The sequence below is a fragment of the Aplidium turbinatum genome, chromosome 4 (assembly GCF_918807975.1).
Source record: "Aplidium turbinatum chromosome 4, kaAplTurb1.1, whole genome shotgun sequence".
Classification (NCBI taxonomy): domain Eukaryota; kingdom Metazoa; phylum Chordata; class Ascidiacea; order Aplousobranchia; family Polyclinidae; genus Aplidium; species Aplidium turbinatum.
The window spans coordinates 21,314,874-21,335,197 of record NC_137475.1 but is presented as its reverse complement, the minus strand read 5'-3'; the positions used below and the strand labels follow the sequence as shown (position 1 = coordinate 21,335,197).

Here is a 20,324-nt window from a genome sequence, read left to right as displayed (position 1 = left end):
GCTGTTCCTTGTTGATGTTGTACAATAAAAAGCCATTGGCAATACCCACTTCAAGTAACCAAAAAAACATCTTACGCCACCACTTAGCCAATTTCCTCAAAAACCCATAAACTTCCACAGTAGTGATCGGCTCTGTCTACTCCACCCATATATTTTGTGTACTGTGATATTACCACCGGTTTTGAAATTGTTGTTGAATTTTCATTGCCCAAGATTCGTTGCACATTCTGTATTATATACGGATGATAACATTGTCATGGTGCGCGCAATAGAATCGTTGTACCACGCAATAACTGCTTTATCGAGATTGTAATCTGGTATTGCGGAACCATCTAAATTGTTTCAGCTGCTCAGTAAATTGTTTCAACTGCATTACCGAATACCGTCTTTCATAAAATCTGATCACTTATACCGTTATGATGTCACCACTCACCATTGAGGGACGAGGGTGTGTGAAGTCACTAACCCATAGCGGGAACATTTCTCAACTATGAAGACACATGTTTTCCCCTTGGATGTCAACTAACCTAGTTCTCCTTTTTAACAATGATTCAATGTCCCACAACATTGCATCGACATAAAAACGACAATATTGCCGATGTAAATTAGCACTTCGGATTAAGACTTTGTTAAAATAAACGTCGGGAATTACAAACAAGACTTAGTCAAATAGTCAAACAGGCAAATGCGCAAAGTTCTTTTTTTTAAATTTTATTCTAGATCATTTAATAAGCGGAAAATTCGTCTTGTTTTTGTTCAATTATGTTCGTCTAGTACTGCTCTATAATTGTGCAAAAAATCGCAAACCTGCGACTTGAACGCTATTACTCGCGCACAATGGATGAATGCGCTCACGCATTTGCGAATGCGCGGGTACAGCTGGTGATCGCAGCTGGGTCATTCCATATCAAAACAGCCAATATGAAGAAATCTTGTATATGGTACCTCTCAGATTTTGCTGAAAAGTTGTCATACTATGCCTTAGGCTACCAAACGAAAGAATCCTAAGTTTTAGATCAATATCTCAAACGGTTTTCCCATGGTGGCCATTTGAATTTCAGGCACTACTCTCGTTTTTGACTTGGGGGAGTAGCAAATAGCACTTTCAGCGATTTTCAGAGCCCCATAACTTTTATTGTAATTGTGGTAGAAGACTAAAAATTGCTGTGCTAGTTCATCATAAACTATACTACACAATTCAATAGTAACAAACAACATCTCTTGATGCATAAGTGTTAGGTGGGTCATCAAAATCCTGTTTTTTTGCCCCGTATAACTGATTTTTTCAATTTTCAAATGCTTCTACCACCCAAACCAATCAAAATATTTCTCTAAAACCTAATTATTTGTAATATTTGGAAACTTTTCTTCTGCTAACTTGAATTTGGGAGTTGTAGTGCCATTGACAGAGATCTTATGGGGGTCTGAAAACCCTATCAGGCAGAAATGACCCTTTTTTACCCTTATGTTTAGAGCCCCAAATGACCGCGTAGGCATTTTATGGTCATGCTGAAATTTATACCAGACAAACACATACATTTATTCTTTCATTTCATGAAATAAAATCTTTGAGTATCAAACTCCTTCACTATAAATTTTATGTTTTTAAAATGTAACATTTTGGTCATTTTTGACAAATAATCTCAAGTCCTTAATGTAGGTCAGAGAAAATTCAACAGTAATTTATCATGAAAAAAGTGAAAATAAGTAGGTACTATGCTTAGTGATCATAAACATTGGAATCCTGACATTGTTGACCATTAATTTATGTTCAAAATGATGCTTTCACCTCTTCTCACCCATGAAAAAGTACCCACCTGCAATCAATGAGCTATGATATGGAGATAAGATTGTAGGAAAATGATCAAGTCGTGTTCAAAAAATTAAATTGCTTTCAGTTTGCACTATAATTCTGCATTATATTAATGTAAAATGCATAGCTCAAATCAGCTTAGTTGAGTTTGAATATCATCTATTATCTAAGACAGTGTTTCTCAAACTTTTTTAGCACATCGCCCTCTTTTTGTTATTGAAATAAAATTTTGCCCCCCTAACTCTGTCAAGTAAAATAAACATTGATAATAGAATTATTGTAACTGACAATAATTCTATTATCAATGTTTATTTTACTTGACAGAGTTAGGGGGGCAAAATTTTATTTCAATAACAAAAAGAGGGCGATGTGCTAAAAAAGTTTGAGAAACACTGTCTTAGATAATAGATGATATTCAAACTCAACTAAGCTGATTTGAGCTATGCATTTTACATTAATATAATGCAGAATTATAGTGCAAACTGAAAGCAATTTAATTTTTTGAACACGACTTGATCATTTTCCTACAATCTTATCTCCATATCATAGCTCATTGATTGCAGGTGGGTACTTTTTCATGGGTGGTACATTTTTTGATAATAGAATGATAGACAAATTTAGTGTTGGGAATTTAATTAACGAAATTGACAGTAACATGATAATGTTCAATGGGATGGATAAGCTTGGCTACTTTTACTAAGTTTTGAAATGTTTGGCGACATCTTCGTAAGATAGAGTCGAAGATCACCCCGTTTGTGAACTAGCAAGCAATTTCTTTGCTTTGAAAGCATCAATGTCACAGCCGAAAACCCCTTTTCAACGCCATCTTAACGCGGTATGCAAAAAAAGACGTTCAATTTGTTCATCATTTTGGCAACAAAGTGAACGAAATAATCTGTCGTTGAGAGCATGCGCTTTTATCTTGTTGACGCATGTTATCACAATATTCAGTGATTCATGCAGTTCAGGTCTGGGATTACGGGCAACCAAATGCTGACGGTAGATTACACAATGTATTGCAATAAGTCCAGGAATTACTGTTTTCATCAGTACAATGAACCCTCAATGCTTTCCAACCATTGCCGGAGCACCATCAGTTGCGCATTGTAGAATATTCTTCAGTGGAATTCCCTTCTCTTCGTAGAAGTTTTTCACTGCATTAAAGATGCTTGATGCCCAAATATCTGTAGGAAGACTGAGCGCAAAAATCATTTCTTCTTCTCATATTATGAACAAAACGCTCGTATTCAAGCAGCAGCGATGCATTGTCAGTCAAGGTGGATTCACTTTTTGCAATAAATGGTTTGGGCATTGGGCTGTTATTGGTGGTTTGATAAATTTGCCCCCTTCGAGTGTTTTCGCCCCCCGATCGCCCCCTTTGATTTTTTCACCCCCCTGGCGCTCGAAATCGCCCCCAAGGGGGCGATTTCGCCCACTTTGAGAAATGCTGGTCTAAGAAGCTGTGGAAGTAGTGTCAACATTTTCATAATCTTTTTGGTTAAGTTTGTATTTTCGAGCACTGTGTCCGTAGGTTTCTGGTACACCAACACAACAAATTATATGATGGAATGGCATCCAACAAGACATTTGTCTTTGGTCTGGCAGCCCCATCAAAATGTTGTTTACACGCTTCATGAATTTTACGAAAACATCACCAAACACCATGTTTATCTGAACTTTCAATAATATATCCAATGAACCAATCATCATCATAGATACAGGACAGGCAATGTATATTCCTGGTTGGAACAGAGTTGAGATTTTTGATTGATCTGAAAGCAAGCGTTCTTCATCCAAATGTTTTGCATCACAGATTTGTTCTGCACTGATGTCAATGAAGATTGAATCTTGTGACATTCTTTTCATTCGTACTATTGATGGAAAAACAATTCTTCCCAAAGCATTTATTCGTGCATGCAATGGAGATTTGATGTATACGAAGAAATGCTTTACGAAAAATTCTTTTACGGATTTCATTTCACCAACAATTGTTTACGAACAATTGTTTTACGAAGAATTGCTTACGAAGAATTGCTATACGAAGAATTGTTTACGAAGAATTCGCCTATAACCAGCCGCAAGTATGCGGCGTATCGTATACGTACATCTCTGGTTCCATCTAGATGTGAAGTGCTCTTGCACAATTACCTGCTCTCGGTGCAAATGCGTAAAGACTAAGTTAAAATGCACACGCCAGTGCAAGTGCACATGCAAGAAATAGTTGGACTACACAACAATTTTCAATATTGACAATTGACATGTATATTAGGGTGTTTCATTTTTTCACCATTTTTGAAATTCAAAATGCCTGGGGTCCCATCTGGTGGTATTTGGGGTAAAAAGTTTACACCCCAATTTTTTTTCAATTATGACGTCATATTGAGGTGGTCCACGAAATTTGAAATTTTTGGGCCTCAAAATCTCGAAATTTGGCTGTATCTCCGGAACCACTCATGATAGTTCGACAAAATTAGTATCAAAATGCGCAGAAGGGTCGGTTTCCTATACCTGATGTAGAGAATATTAACAGTTCTGCTGCTGGAAACGAGTTAGCTCGTGCAATTGTGATGTAATTTAACGTCACATGACGTCACAATGCCGCAAAAATCATAATGTGTTGCCAGTCTGGGGGCCTGACAGGTTGCTTCAATTTTCAACCAAAAAAAACGATTTTTAACCCATTTCCCCGCCAAATTCTTAAAATTAAATAAAAGTCAAAACACCAATCAGTGTGAACAAAGCTTGGAATTCAGCAATAACTTCGAGGTCTAGAGATTCTTAGACTGGAATCATGTTGCTAGGCAACTAGTATATTGATCAATGCACATAGGTCATGTAAAAGAGCTTAGTTTTTATGCAGCAAGGTAATTGAAATATTCTATTATTTTTTAAGGTTTAGACTAATATACCTATTCATTTAGAGTCACTAGACTAGACTGCTTACTGGTACTAGCTAGAAGTCCTGTACGGTAGGCTATCTAACCCTAGTCGCTAAAAAAATCCAAGCAAGCATTTTCTTATGAATATAGGCCATGACTAATTGACTATGCTATGATGTCAACAAAACTTATGAATGTAATGTAAAGGCAAACCAAGCGTGGTAGCCTATAGGTTTCATCGAAAGGAAATATGTTTGCAATCGCCTAGTTGGTTAAGTTAAACTTCGGTACCGTACAGTAGCCTAGCTATCGGCCAGCAAAAATTGTCATTTTTACATCGTTTCAACGTCGCCAGACGTTGAAATCGTGTAAAAAAGGAACTTTTGCTGACCAGGTATAGGTTGCAACTGAGAAATATTTACAAAAGCCATTCGATTTGTTCAAAGAACCGAATTAGCCTAACAGTTCGTATTTACATTGATTCAATGTTTGAATACGTTGAATCACTCGGCCTATTATTTTTCTTTACATTGATTTCACGTCTGAACAGGTTGATTCAATGCAAAAAAACTGTTTTGCTGACTGGCGCGCTTGTAAATGCAATGGTCATTTCGACGATCAATTGCAACACCGATTTGCTCCAAAATTTCAAAGTGCGTTTCAACAGTTTGGCAACCCATTTTTTCATTACCATGGCAACAAGAGAAAAAGGAGAACTCCTCTCACTTTTTCAAAACGCTGGCAGCTAAAGTGTTAAGGTCTATCTGCTTGAGAAAAAAAGTTATTTCAAAAAATCTGATTTTCGGTCTATTTTCTCCTGATGAACAGAGATCAGGTGATCAAGATAACAAGTTTTCCTGTATCTTTCCACTCTTGGAAGCTGCTATTGCGTAATAATAGTCATTGTTCGTTTTGCAAGAGACGAAAGGGTAATAATATTGAAGGTATTACTATTATAATGATGATGATGATGGCTATCCCTCGTCGAGGATATTATAATGTAACCGTTGAGGAAGAGGTATGCTGCTCACCTGCTTTAGATTTTGATTAAGTGTCGTTATGGCATTAAGGTCAAGTATTAGTAAGTGGATGTAAAACTTCAAGGAATCGGAGAAAAATGCGCTTCCCCTTAATTCAGATATAGTCATCACTATTTTTACTTGAGGAAGAAAGTACGGTAGCCGAAACTAATCCCAAGTTTTTGATGAAAATACCCTATTTCAAAGATTTGAAAGATGAACTGCTGAAAGATGTAGTTGGAATATGGAACAAAGCTAGTCTTCCAGTGCTTAACAAACAGAGAATTGAAGCCAAGTTAAAAGACGTGATAGAGAAGTACAATACAGCAAGAAAGAAAGAAATGAAACGCAGAGGTAATGAGGTTAATCAAGAATGGTTACAGAACTTGTTCGATACATGTGCATGAAGTGAAGTGTTCGATCTCCGAAAATCCGGTTGTTTTTCAAAAGAAACTCTCTTGCAGCTGTGAACTCAAAAACCGAGTCCAGGAGAAAGAAATTGCTTTCTAGAAAGACCAGCGAAAAATATCGAAAAATGTTTATCGGTGGCGTAGATGTCAACCATGTAAAAAAGGCTTTGAAACGGGAAAATCATAAAAGGAGGTGGGAAACGAGCAGTGAGGTTGAACAACCGAGCATTTCTGGCATACAATCTGCCAAAGCAATCTGCCACAAAGGTATTCGACCACCGCAGAATTAGTGGTGCGATACTGACGAGCCCAGCCTCATGGGCGAAACACGGTGTCTATCGCTGTCAATTCTTGCTACAAATCGGCTGCCGAGAAACATAAGAAAACATATTGCTCTAATCGTGTTTATTTTACTTTAACTGAATTACTCATACATACAAACCTAAGTTTCGAGACCAAAATCACCATTCTAGGTTCAATAGTATAAAAGTTACAAGGCATAATGTGAAAAAATCTGGAAATTGGCCGCCATCTTGGATTTTGGCGGCCATTTTGTTTTCGTTCATCTGACAGCTTGACACTCAAACCAAAATTGTTCCATAGGCCCTTATCTTCAAGTTGGTACTAAAAACAAAACTTTTGCATCAAGTTGAAATGAAATTGAAAAAATGCACAGGCATGGAACCCCACTAGACTTGTTAACAGCAAATATGTAGTATGTTGAAACAAGGATCATCTGCAAGTGTGTTCAGCAAACGTGATCACATCCCCTTGTGACAAACGAAACTTAACCCAGAGGGCTAGAAAGTTTCTTAAATTTCAGCAAATTAAAAAAAAAAGCTTTAACTTTATTACTCATATTTGAAAAGATGTAAAAATTTGGGCTGAAGTCTACTCAAATTAAAAATTCTCCTAAAAAAAGCAGTGGCGATTGAGTTGCTTCAAAGTAAAATGTAGTTTTTGTTTTTTTATGTTCTTCCGTGCAGTATCAAACCAGTATCCTTCACAAAGCCAGCCCAAGAATTTACAAGTTATATTGATCAATTTTTTTATCATTGTTTTTTTTGTTTTCTATTTTAGAGAAGATAAAAGAAACAAATGCGTCATACTTGATATAGCCCCAGAGGCTATGTTAAGAATAGCCACTGCATTTAAGATATTTTAGAGTTGGTGTGCAAGTCTCCGCTCGGTAATAAATGTTATGACGTGAATATTGGTCACAGATTGGAATCAACCAACACATATAGCGTGAAACGTATGAAAAGTAAAACAAAGGTAAAGTAGTTTCACCATATATTTTGGTTGATTCCTATGTATGGCATCGTGGTATTTTTATATTTAATAGTTTGGTGGTATTACTTTTGTGTATAAAAATTACACTAGTGCATTTTGTCATTGCTGTTTTGATGCCATACTGTGTTCAAACACCACTCATTATGTGCGGTAAATAATGCGATAATAGCAACAGTATTCGGACCCTGATAAAAGCATTTCTCGTTGACATTATATTTGAAAGTCAAGATCCCATTAATTATAATAAAAAAATTTTTCGAAAACATACTTTCAAAACCAAAAAACAAGTCAGTTAGTGTAAAAAGATAAAACTTACGTAAGTTGTGATAACATTATTCATAAATAAACTGTTAAGTTCTTTTCAGTCAAATTATTTTCAATTGCAAAATATTAGTAAAGTGGCTGCAATTATGTTGATAGTTGCAGGTTAGGGTCTACATCTTTTAGGTGCAGACACTTAGGTGCCTTCAAAATAGGTGTGCTCACTAGGGTGGAGTGAAAAAATTTTTTTTTTTCAAATCAAAAAATCAGATTAACCAAAAGTGGCGTATGGACCTAAAACCAACTTCTGAGAAGGTTTTGGGTTTGTGCCACCTACACCGAGGTGGCCCATAATTTTTAAAGGTCATCCGAGGGTCAAATTTCATAAAAATCCCATAACTTGGAAACCGGTTAAGCTAGAATGTTGGTTTTTGGCTTAAAAGTTCCAGAAGGTCCATGTTTATATATGCTCTAATGCAACTTTTGTCTCTATTTTAACTATATAAGCTGATAATAATAAAAAATGACGTTTTAGTTTGAAAGCTATGCAACAAAGAAGTGAAAATGCTATATTTGAACTATTTGCACCCATAGTTGTGTGTTAAAGCATAATAGGTACAAACTGACTAAGTATTGCTTAAAATACTTTCTAAGTAGTTGGTACAAAGGATATATGCAAGCAGCAATCATGGATATATGACAAACAAACTCAATGACAAAAATAATGTAGCAAAGACTCATACGCAATAATGTTACAATGTTATTTGACATCAAGTTTCAAAATTTACATCTTTGGTTTCCATGAAATTTATAAGAAACTACTTACAATCAGGGTCGCATTATAAAAATTATCATGTGGTGAAAAAATATTGAAAACCTTCAACCTGAAAGCATCAGCACTATCAAAGTCAGAAAAAATATATTTCGACTCTAATCCATTGCAAATTTGGGCAAGGCTGACTCTGCTTTGGTAAAGACCCTTGGTAAAGACCAACCTTAATCCACCACTGTTTGCAATGAGTGTTACAGAAACCATGACATCAACTCATTTATAATTACACATATCCAATAACGATACACAGCCAGGGGCTCCGAGAAGGGGGGGGGGGGTCGGGCAACTTTCCCCCCTAGCATAATATTGTAAAGGAAAAACAAATGCAGAGAAGGATGGATTTGAAACTGCTCAAGTAGGCTTCTTGAATGAGGCAGCTTTATTTTGAATTTCCTATCTGGCCTGGTTACACTTGAAAATGACACAAGCTACAGTTGATCACTTACTCCAAAAATGATATGACCACGAGAGTCAAACCAGCGCTGCATGATCTCGAGTCGGACGCATAACCACTGAGCTAACACCGGTGGACTTACGGTACGCCTGGCCAATGCAGTTTTTGAAGTCAAGGTTCCGTTGGTCAAGCAAAAATAGTAGGCTACACGCTTAGCCAATCGCAGCAGCACCAGTTTTTAAGTTAAAACAATAGAAAATTGATGATGCAGAAATCAGTAGGCTTAACAGGCATCAAATTTTACGTCTTGAAACAGTTTAACAATGCCTACCTTAATACAAGAATGATTCGTTCTTGATGAGATACATTTGAAGTTGCATATGCTATGATCGAAAAATACTTGGAACTGCTTATTTTATTCAAAAATTTGTTTTTTTTTAAGTTGTTACACTATCATTTTAGTGGCAAAAATGGGCCCCCCTCAAACGTGCAAAAACGAAAAACTACTCGTTTTTCCTTCACAATATTATGCTAGGGGGGAAAGTTGCCCGACTTTCCCCCTCTCGGAGCCACTGGCTGTGTATTGCCATTGGATATGTGTAATTATAAATGAGTTGATGTCATAGTTTCTGTAACACTCATTGCAAATAGTGGTGGATTAAGGTTGGCAAGGGTCTTTACCAAAGCAGAGTCAGCCTTGCCCAAATTTGCAATGGATTAGAGTCGAAATATATTTTTTCTGACTTTGATAGTCCTAATGTTTTCAGGTTGAAGGTTTTCAATATTTTTTCACCACATGATAATTTTTATAATGTGACCCTGATTGTAAGTAGTTTCTAATAAATTTCATGGAAACCAAAGATGTAAATTTTGAAACTTAATGTCAAATAGCATAGTAACATTATTGCATTTGAGTCTTTGCTACATTATTTTTGTCATTGAGTTTGTTTGTCACATATCCATGATTGTTGCTTGCATATCCTTTGTACTAACTACTTAGAAAGTATTTTAAGCAGCACTTAGTCAGTTTGTACCTATTATGCTTTAACACATAACTATGGGTGCAAATAGTTCAAATATAGCATTTTCAATTCTCCACGTTACATAGCTTTCAAACTAAAACGTCATTTTTTATTATTATCAGCTTATATAGTTAAAATAGAGACAAAAGTTGCATTAGAGCATATATAAACATGGACCTTCTGGAACTTTTAAGCCAAAAACCAACATTCTAGCTTAACCGGTTTCCAAGTTATGGGATTTTCATGAAATTTGACCCTCGGATGACCTTTAAAAATTATGGGCCACCTCGGTGTAGGTGACACAAACCCAAAACCTTCTCAGAAGTTGGTTTTAGGTCCATACGCCAATTTTGGTTAATCTGATTTTTTGATTTGAAAAAAAAAATTTTTTTCACTCCACCCTAGTGCTCACTGTGGCGTCAGAATATTTATGTGTGGTGCTCGGTCATTTAGGTGCTATGTATTCGGTGTGTCAAATTACATTGACACCGGTAATCATTTATCAGAAATGCTTGATTATATGGCAGTTCTCCCTGCTGCGATACAAAGTGAATTTCCGCTTGAAACATATCTATGCTTTACATATTCACACATCTAATAATTCAATGCGTACATACAGTGAGATACGCAAAGAGTGTGAGCTTTTATATTTCACTAGTATAATATAGACGAGTCAATATACGGAAAAAAGGCACCTAACCCCAAAAAATTGATACAAAAGGTTTTTCAACGGATTCTGTTACCAATGGGCATACTAAATAACATACTAAAAGTCTACCAAAATCGGACCCCCAGAAAGAGGTCATTTTCAAGGAAATATACGACATATTTCTAAATAATTTTGCGTATTGGGTAGATGGTGGTATTGAAGTTGTTATTGTTCTTGTGTTTGTGACATCATAATCACATGAATGCATGCATTGTCGCATCACAATGCAAACGAAGTTATGGTTGTAGAAACGATTTATGCGATCCATTTCTTTTTTTGAATGTTCTTGTTTTGCGTTCATGCTTCAGTGAACTCCAGCCGCATGAGTTTTGAATCTTCGTGTTTCATTTATCGAAAAGTTTTTTTTTGCGTTTCAACTAGAGCGGTGGACGGGCTTTCATTTTGTGATATGGGCTTTCGTTTTGCTAGTTTTAGCATATTTTAAGTGCTAAAACGCTAATAGTGTTATGAAAAAAGCAACATTTTTTCGCGCCATCGACGCGATATTTGCTGCATAGTTTTATTTTGACCCTCCTGGAGCAACATGCTAATTGCAAGAGTTCTGCCAGGCGTGCTATTTTCCCGCCGACTTTGGCTAGTTTGGCGTTTTTTGTATAGAAGCAAGCGGTATGTTCGGTTGTCGTTCCGTAGTGGGCGTTGTCACTGGTGTTGTAGCCGATGATAGTGTGAACGTGCACGAATATGAGACTGTTGGACAAAAAATGACAGGACAACCTGCATTCGCATACTCATTCAGTAGAAAGGATAAAGCCAGGACCCTTGGGCAAAAATCTGCTATCAAGGTCGCTCCTGATGGAACCATTGATACTGCACTTCTTTTTCAACGCTTCATGGTGGTCTCCCAAGCTGGACATCTATCACTGGAGGAAGTTATGTGTTACGAGCTTAGTCCTTTCCCTCCTGCTCTCTTTGAATCGAGTCATGTATTCCGAAAAGCTGATAAGCCACAGTTAGCACACGCTATCTGTGATCACGCAAGTAATGCAATCCTACATTCTGTGCCAAAAACGGAGTGCCACGTACTTGATGGCGGTTCACTCCTTCACCGCATGCCATGGCAGCGTGGACAAAGCTATGGTGAAATAGCACGGTCAAGTCGGTCATATGTTGATTTCACCATCCGACAATATGGATCCGGTACGACCATTGTGTTTGACGGTTATGAAGAAGGGCCGACCATTAAAGACAACATGCATCAAAGAAGAGGACGTAATCTTCATCCCGTTGTCAACTTTACAGCTGAGACTATGTTCACAGGCAAGAAGGAGGAGTTCCTTTCACAAGATGCCAATAAACAAAATTTGGTTTGGATGATAAGTGGTAAACTTCGGGAAAAATTTGCACCGTGGTGATGGTGAATGCATCTGGGGATGCTGATGTAGAAATTTTGAAGGGCGCAGTGGAGACATCTTTTCTCCAGACAACAACACTGATTGGAAAAGATACCGATCTCCTTGTGTTAATTGTTTACTATGCACAAGAAGATAGTAAGGGCCTTTATTTCAGGTCAGACAAGTCCAAAGCTGATGGCAGTACCAAAGTATACAACATCAACCGTTTGAAAAGAATCTTTGGACATGACACGTGTTCTGAGTTGATATTTATCCATGCCATGACTGGTTGTGACACTACGTCTCGGATATTCGGTGTTGGCAAGAAGACTACTTTTCGGAAACTTGTGCACGGAGATCCTGTTTTTCGGTCTTGTGCTAAATCATTCACTGCCCCAAACCAGACCACAAAGATAATTAATCGATGACCTTGGGTGCCAAGTAATGGCTGTTTTCTTTGTTGGCCAGAGCACAGATTCCCTTGCGACAATGCGATACAACACCTTCAGCAAGAAAGTTGTCTCTGCTTCATCATTTGTAACGCCCGAGAGTCAACCATCAACTGAATCTGCTACCCAATTTCACTGTCGTCGAGTTTACTACCAGATAATGGTCTGGATGGGAAAAGCAGAGAGTATGGATGTCATGAATTGGGAGTAAAACCTGCAAATGAATCGGCTCATCCTACTTATGTCAAAAATGAAGGCTGCTCCAGACAGTCTCTTGAAGGTCATTCATTGCAACTGCTCCACTGCCTGGAAGAGACTCCGCTGCTCCTGTAGAGGATACGGACTACCATGTACCGCTGCATGTGGACCATGCCAACTGCAAGAATGTGACAATCCACATAACAAGTTTCTTCTAGACGAGTCGGAAGATGATGAATAGAGACAGCCGTAGGCAATAAGACAACAAACGGGCTGATCACCCTGGTTTACGATTTACCTTTGTAGCCTACTGTTGTAATTCCAATGATTTTCTGAATGTGTCTGTGTCCAGACTTTAATGGTACGCCATTCTTTAGAACAGATTAATCCCCTGTGTTCATCTACTGTAGGAGGCCAAGTATGAGCCTCCTGTTGGTTGCAGTTTTTCTTAGATGCCTGTATTGATAGTACCTGTTATGCCGCATGTAATATGCTGTTTGATAATTCCATCTTATTAGGGAATATTCGAGATTGGGGATACTACGGACGGATTTTCGAGTGTTTTGTTTTCGAAAAAATGTTTTATTTTAAAGTGTACTGGAAACCGTTTGGCACCAATACATATGGGATTTATTCAGATGAAAAGTGAGCAGTTGTCTCTGAAAATTTTACCACTATTCGGCTTATCAAGCTGCCAAAAGTATAGAAACTGAAATGTTGAAAAACCACTTTTCTCAAGCTCGTGTTACATAATGGAAGTCAAGATGATTTTGTTTGCGGTTTATCTCAAGCCTCAAGTGAATTTGCTAATATCGTGCTCTACTTTGTCTGATGTTGGCCTATCGCTGCGTCCGAAATGTCCCCGGGCTCTCGTATATTATATACAAATTATACGTATCTCAGTAGATAATCAGCCTATCGTAATTTAACCTATTTAATTCGATTGATTGACCCCGAAAACCTAGGGATAGACACCTAAACCGCCTTTCTAGCTTGAATAGCAATTGAGATATAGACACTATAACATCCCGGCGGCCATCTTGGACGCCATCTTGAAAATGACCCCTTTCTGGAGGTCCGATTTTGGTAGACTTTTAGTATGTTATTTAGTAGGCCCATAGGTAACAGAATCCGTTGAAAAACCTTTTGTATCGATTTTTTTGGGGTTCAAGCTTATATTGACTCGTCTAATACGGTACTGTATATCTGTTAACAGATAGCCTCTACTAGCCTACCGTAAAGCTTGGTCAGACTATAGAAGCAATAGTCTAGTCTTGGCCAAAATTGTCGAATTGTATCGAATGCCCCCTCTTTCCTAGACTTAACAAAATCTTGTAAATGCCACAGAACGTACCTACTTTCAATATGCGTGATTCACTGGGTTGATTAAGCTAATTAGGTCGTCTATTTAAAACATTATATGCCAGATGTCAAAAGTGCTGTATCATATTGTTTGTTTTAATTACTCAATCTATCCAAATGAGTACCGTAACCTAGCTGTTGCAAAGTAACAAAATATCGTTAATGCAAGCTGAGTATGGTAGGCTAATCTTGTAAAATATAACTTGCTGGTTATAATTAGCAAAAAATTCAAAGAAAATGAAGGGGTGTACCAGCAAACATCTATAGGATTGGCCCATGATACAAGAGAAGGATCCCCAGAGGATACAAACTGATATGAATGAATCAACAAGTGAATAAAAAAATAACAGTTAACCTCTCAAGTACATGTAGCTCCACACAGAGTGAAATTTACATGCCTTTTGACTCTTTTTTATTTCTTTAAAAGTATTATTGACTCAAAAAGAATGTCTAAAAAGACATTACGAAAAGTAACTACGGAGTTACTTTTCGTAGTTACTTTTCGTAATGTCTTTTTAGACATTCTTTTTGAGTCAATAATACTTTTAAAGAAATAAAAAAGAGTCAAAAGGCATGTAAATTTCACTCTGTGTGGAGCTACATGTACTTGAGAGGTTAACTGTTATTTTTTTATTTATTTATAATTAGCAAATGGGTCTTTTTAAATTCATTTTGTTTTGAAAAGCATTTCGAATTCCCCCCAGCCCTGAAAAAATCCTGCGTTCACCTAGGGGTGTTCAATTTCGATTCGATTTCGATTAAGGTGATACTCGAAATTCGTTTTTCGTAGTGGACATATTCGAAATTATAGCCGCCCTTTCGGCTGAACGCGGTTGAAAGTAACTCGAGTGGCGTGAAATCTGTGTTGTCATATTTCAAGCGAAAAAAGACTTCGACGCATGCGCATCGTCGATCACGTGACTATCACACGCTTTCGCGGGTCCAACGGCCAGTCCTGCACCAGGGATGCCAGGTTGGCATTTTTAATGCCAAATTTCACAAATTTCTCAAGAATGAAGATAGCTAGGTTGTGCAATAGCAGAAAGTGTAGGCTGAGCTTTGTCGCAGTTTTATCCATGTTTTACCAAATCCATAGGCGCCTAAGCCGTGGGGGCAGGGCCTTAGCCAGACCGCAGAGCAGGGGGGGTCAACTTTTTTTTAGGGGGGGCCGAAAAAATTTAAATGGGCAAAATCATTATAATTGTAGCTGTTGCTCGAGAATGTTGAGATTTTGCCAAAGGGGGGGGCAAAATTTTTTTCAGGGGGGCGAGGTCCCCCCGGCTGGCTACCGGCCTGTGTGGGGGCCAGGCACTGACGCATATTTCTGTGTGGGTGCAACTTTTTATGCTGTATTGATACATAAAACAATAGATGAACTAGCGATCGGCAGCAGGAAAACACTTTTTGAATGCAAACCGCAACAGCTTCGCGATAAATAGTCACTAGAACGAGTTGCGATGCTACAATCCAACAACAGACAACAAAATCTGTCATTTTTACATTGATTTAATGTCTGCAGACGTTGAATCAATGTAAAAATGACTGATTTTGCTGCCTGAGACATAGCAAAAATCTACCATTTGGTGTCGATTCAATGTCATCAGATGTTGAATACACCCAAACACAACATAATTTGCTACGTAGACGGAGTGTGCGTTTAGCTTTATGAGCTTGCAAACATACTCGATGTCGCTTTCGAGTCGAAACCTCTGCAGTGAAATGTCGCGGCAGTGAATCGCTCGCTGTGAAAATGAACTTGAAGTGTTTGGAATCCCAGCGACCTCGGCTTCAGCGGAGCGATCGTTTTCAAAAGCTGGCCTGACCGTCACGAAGCTGAGATCCCGACTGATGGGTGACCATGTCGCTTGTGTTCTTAAACACCAACATGGGCCTGGAGCTGTAGACGTTATATATTTTGTGTTCTTCGCAAATTTTCATGGCCTTTTTTTCGCATTTTTTAGCGATTTTTTATGTCGTTTTTTTCAATAAAATCACATTTTGCAGTGTGGTGAATAGTTGTGATATTCGAAATCGAAATTCGGAAATCGAAAATAAATTAAATTTCGAATATTCAAATAATCGAAATTGAACACCCCTACGTTCACCATTGTCTGCAGTATTAGCATCAAGCACAATGAAATAGACTTTGCTGGAAATAGCACATAAATGACTGGGCGCCGCTCCTACATATCCTGGCACCACAGTGTGCGCACCAAACTGTCTGCCTAAAAGACGTGCTTGCAGATTAGTACATGAACCCTCGTAAAGTTGCTTTAAAAATATTTTGACAATTTTGTGTTTCTGCTTAGTTCTGGGAAGTCATCAGTGATGAGCATGGAATTGACCCAACTGGTACTTACCATGGTGACAGTGATCTCCAACTAGAGCGCATCAATGTGTACTACAATGAGGCCACTGGAGGAAAATATGTTCCAAGAGCTATCTTGGTTGACTTAGAACCAGGAACAATGGATTCAGTTCGATCTGGTCCATTTGGACAAATCTTCAGACCAGATAATTTTGTCTTTGGTGAGCCAGTTTGTCTCAAAATCAGATTATGTTAGATTCAGAAACAATTAACAGGTACATATAGCAATTGAATCAAATTGAGAGTATTGCTGAAAGTCATCAAAAAGCTTTATCACAGTAGTTATCATCATCCAAATTCGGTTTTGTCTCCACTAGCTGATAATTTCCTTGCAGCGATTGCCTTCACTCCTATTCACCATCTGTCCATCGCATCTTTTTTTAGCCTGACTTTGCCTCATTCTATACTTGTTCTTTTTGGTTGTCACCGTTTCCTCATATCTACCTTCAAAGTCAATACCTTTCAAAATAAAAAATTTTTCCCTCCTTAGTACATGTCCAATGGACATTGTCCATACCATCTTATTCCGTTTGCCCCGGCAAGTTGTTCAATACTTTCCTCCATCTCTAGCATACGTTCTTCGTCCATCAGTTCTTCAATCTTTTTCTCCCTTCTAATTCTTACACGGGTCGCGGGTCATTCCATGCCAAATGAGCAAATGGGTTACACTACATGTCGCAGATTTTATTGAAATTTGGCATACTTGTAGTTGTCAAAGAAATATGAAGAATGCAAAATAAAGTTTTAAATATTAGTAGAGTTATGGTCATTAGAAAAATCACCATTTTTGCCTGTTCCACTTTAGTGATTTTGCCCAATTTCTTATCATATTTCTAATTTTTTAACCTAAGATCATACAAAGTGGCTGAAAATTGCTAGACAGACATTTTAAGACCCAAAGAATTCAAAAATGTAGATTAAAAAGTTGACAGAGAACTGCTTGATATGATTATATAGGTTTCAATTAAGGTTTAATTTTGTAGGCCATGCACCATAGTAGTGGTAACTTGTAGTTGGCCTACCTAGTGTAGTAGTCCAGTTTTAATCCGGTAATGTCCCTGTTACTGAAGGTGGCCACAATCGCCTTCACACCCTGCCTCCACATCGATCTGTCTAACGCGTCCTCTCTTGTTAAGCCCTCCTTGCTGCTTTCCTCTTCAACTTGCCCTTTACTGCTTCGCTGCCCAAACCCATTCACGTTTTCTTGGGTCTTCTTTGTTTTCTACGACCCTCCACTTGCAATTCCAGCGCTCTTCTCAATACATCATCTTCATCCCTTCTCAAAACATGCCCATACCATCTTACTCCATTCGCTTTTGCCAACTTATCAGCATTCTCATTCAGGCCTCGAAATATCCGGCGGTCATGGCGGACACGACCTTCGGAATATGTCTGCCGAAGTCGACTCATTGGTCGGTCATAAGTGACCGCTGCAAAATTCTTGACAAAAGTAGAGCTAATTGAGTGATTATGGAAATTCAGAAGTTCAAAGCCTTGCTAATCACTTGCATGTAATCTAATCACAAAAAGGTTGTGAAATCGCTTTGTTAGCAACCGAATGGACGAAGTTAAAAGTTTTTATCCAAGGACTGAGCATGTCAAAAACTGTTCATTGTGTGTGGCCAATTATATTTGAAAACTATCGCAGGTCCTTCTTGCACATTTTGCATATTATTGAGTTTTACTAACACTGCCATCCTGTTCCTCACATGTTGAGAGGTGTTTTCTTTGCTGATAAGAATATTGGGTGATTGGCGTACATCCTTGAGGGCTAACACTATTGAGGCACTAATGCGCATTTGTCTGGACGGTCCTGAGCTGGACATTTACGACTCCGAGCCGGCAGTAATCGCTTGGCACAATGATTCTATAACGCGAAAATCATGGAATAAGTGATCGTAGTTGCTTTTGTAATAAGGAAATTTGTATTGTTGTTTTCAATTGTGTTTATTGCGTCATTACACGACTGTCATTAACGCACTGATTTATTTGCAAGCAATTTGCTCCAGTATTATATACTTCAGGGTCGGTTAATTAAGCCATCAACTATTGCAGAGTTATTCTGTTGTAGAAAATCTTCTTCTACAAACACGACTACACAATACTGTAAGAAAAATGTGAACACTATAATATAAACGACGACCTTTTAGAGTACATGTTAATTGTATGAGTACATGCGTAAAAGTGAGACAAAGTCCAATTTGAAATTCTTCTGTTGCTAGGGGTAGGGGGTAGAAGGTCAAATTCTTGAAACCAGCTTGCCTATTGCTTATTAGGACCAAAATAACGTAAATAAACAAAAAAAATCGAAAAAAAATTTTTTTGCTCAGAATTCGCCATCTGCACCCCTAAAAACCCGTCGAAAACCCCGATTTCACTTAAATGAGCATAACTTTCTCATTTTTAGGGTTATTTTGGTCAATGAAGACTCTATTTTAGTTAGAATTTCTTCTAGAAACTGATTAAGTTACTTAAAATAAGAATTTCCAAAGAAAAGAGTTCAAAAAATTAAAAAAACACTTCATTTTCAATTTTTCGATGCAAAATTTTCTAATTTTTTGCTAATTTCTTTAGCTATACTGCTCCAAAATTAGTGAATGACCCCAGAAATCCAAGCTATTGATAAGAAGACTTCATTCCATGCACATTCGTTGTAATTCCCCATGACTAAAGCTCTTAAAATTAACATCATCATCATAATAATCATCATCCCTTCTACCTTCTTTGTAAGAGTCACACTGTAGAAGCTCAGGATCGATCAAACCTTAAAGTAGTGTCAATGATTCAAAAGAAGGTTAATCAAGGAGCTATCTTTGAAAGTATCAATCCAGCACTTATTAAGTCATTCTTCCGTGGTAAAACTGCTGTCGTTGAGGCTGGAATTGAAGCGATTCTTAATTTTGTTACTCATGACAAGTCTGCAAAGTCATCCTCAAAAGCAGATAATTATATTTCATCACATATGTGAATGAGAGAATGTAGTGAAACACATGTTTTTATACCAGCAAAAAAGAGAGTTGAGATGAAGCTGGCAATTGCTAAAGAATCTCCAAATTATATAAACAAACTTTTGAACCACTGCAAATCATTGGGCGGGCCATGTACCTCTGTTGATGAGCTCCATGATGTCCTGCAGAAAAAGCCAGAAATCCAAAAGGATATCATCAAATACGAACTTGCCTATTCTGTCCATATTCACAAATTTGATGAAGCAGCAAAATCAGATTTGTTTTGGCTCAACAAAATTAATCATGAAGAAAAGTTTGAAACCTTCACCATTTTGTTGGCAGGAGATGATACCAACACATCAAGCAGTACTATTTGTGATTTGCCATCAAATGATGATGTTTTAGATGCTGTGAAAGACACTGAAATAATATGCACGTCAAAGAATAGACAGAGATCTGATCTTCAAGTTAATGAACTTTGTGTTTGCGCATGGCAGAACAATACTGATCAATTTGTTTGGTACATTGGCTATGTCAAAAAGATTGAGAATGACAACCATTTGATTGATTATTTGCATCGCTCAGCAAGTTCTGATCTGAAGTGGAAATATCTAGATTATGAGGGTGTTGAACTCACAGAAGTCTGTCAAATAGTTCCTTGCTCTGTAAAGGGTATTTGGGACACTTCTCCTGATGCAAGAAACCAGTCATTCACATTAAAAAATGTGAAGGAAATTCGCAGTGCATCCAAAAGCACATTCAATAACAATGAAACCGCCAGTCTATATGATATATATATTGTTTACTTATGAATGTGAGTTCTAATATTCAATTGATGACTTTATGTATTCAGTAGTAGTTTGTATTTAATTGTGTGGCAGATACATTCCGCTGCATTTAGCACGCTGGCCGCAAAGTATGTATACGAGTAATGGATTAAAAAATGTTTAAGTCACTGTATTTACAAAAAACACCATGCAAAAACTTTAAAAATAGGAAAATTATTCATAACAAT

General features: G+C 37.6%; 1 protein-coding gene across 1 annotated transcript in view; it reads left to right on the top strand.

The window, feature by feature from the left end:
• The window catches only part of LOC145768300 (tubulin beta chain), a 56,250-nt gene that overhangs the window by 9,156 nt on the left and 26,770 nt on the right, over window positions 1–20,324 (top strand). The window contains exon 2 of the mRNA XM_082579778.1: window positions 16,303–16,522. Coding sequence (XP_082435904.1) covers window positions 16,303–16,522 — 220 coding nt within the window. The remainder of the gene's footprint in view (window positions 1–16,302; window positions 16,523–20,324) is intronic.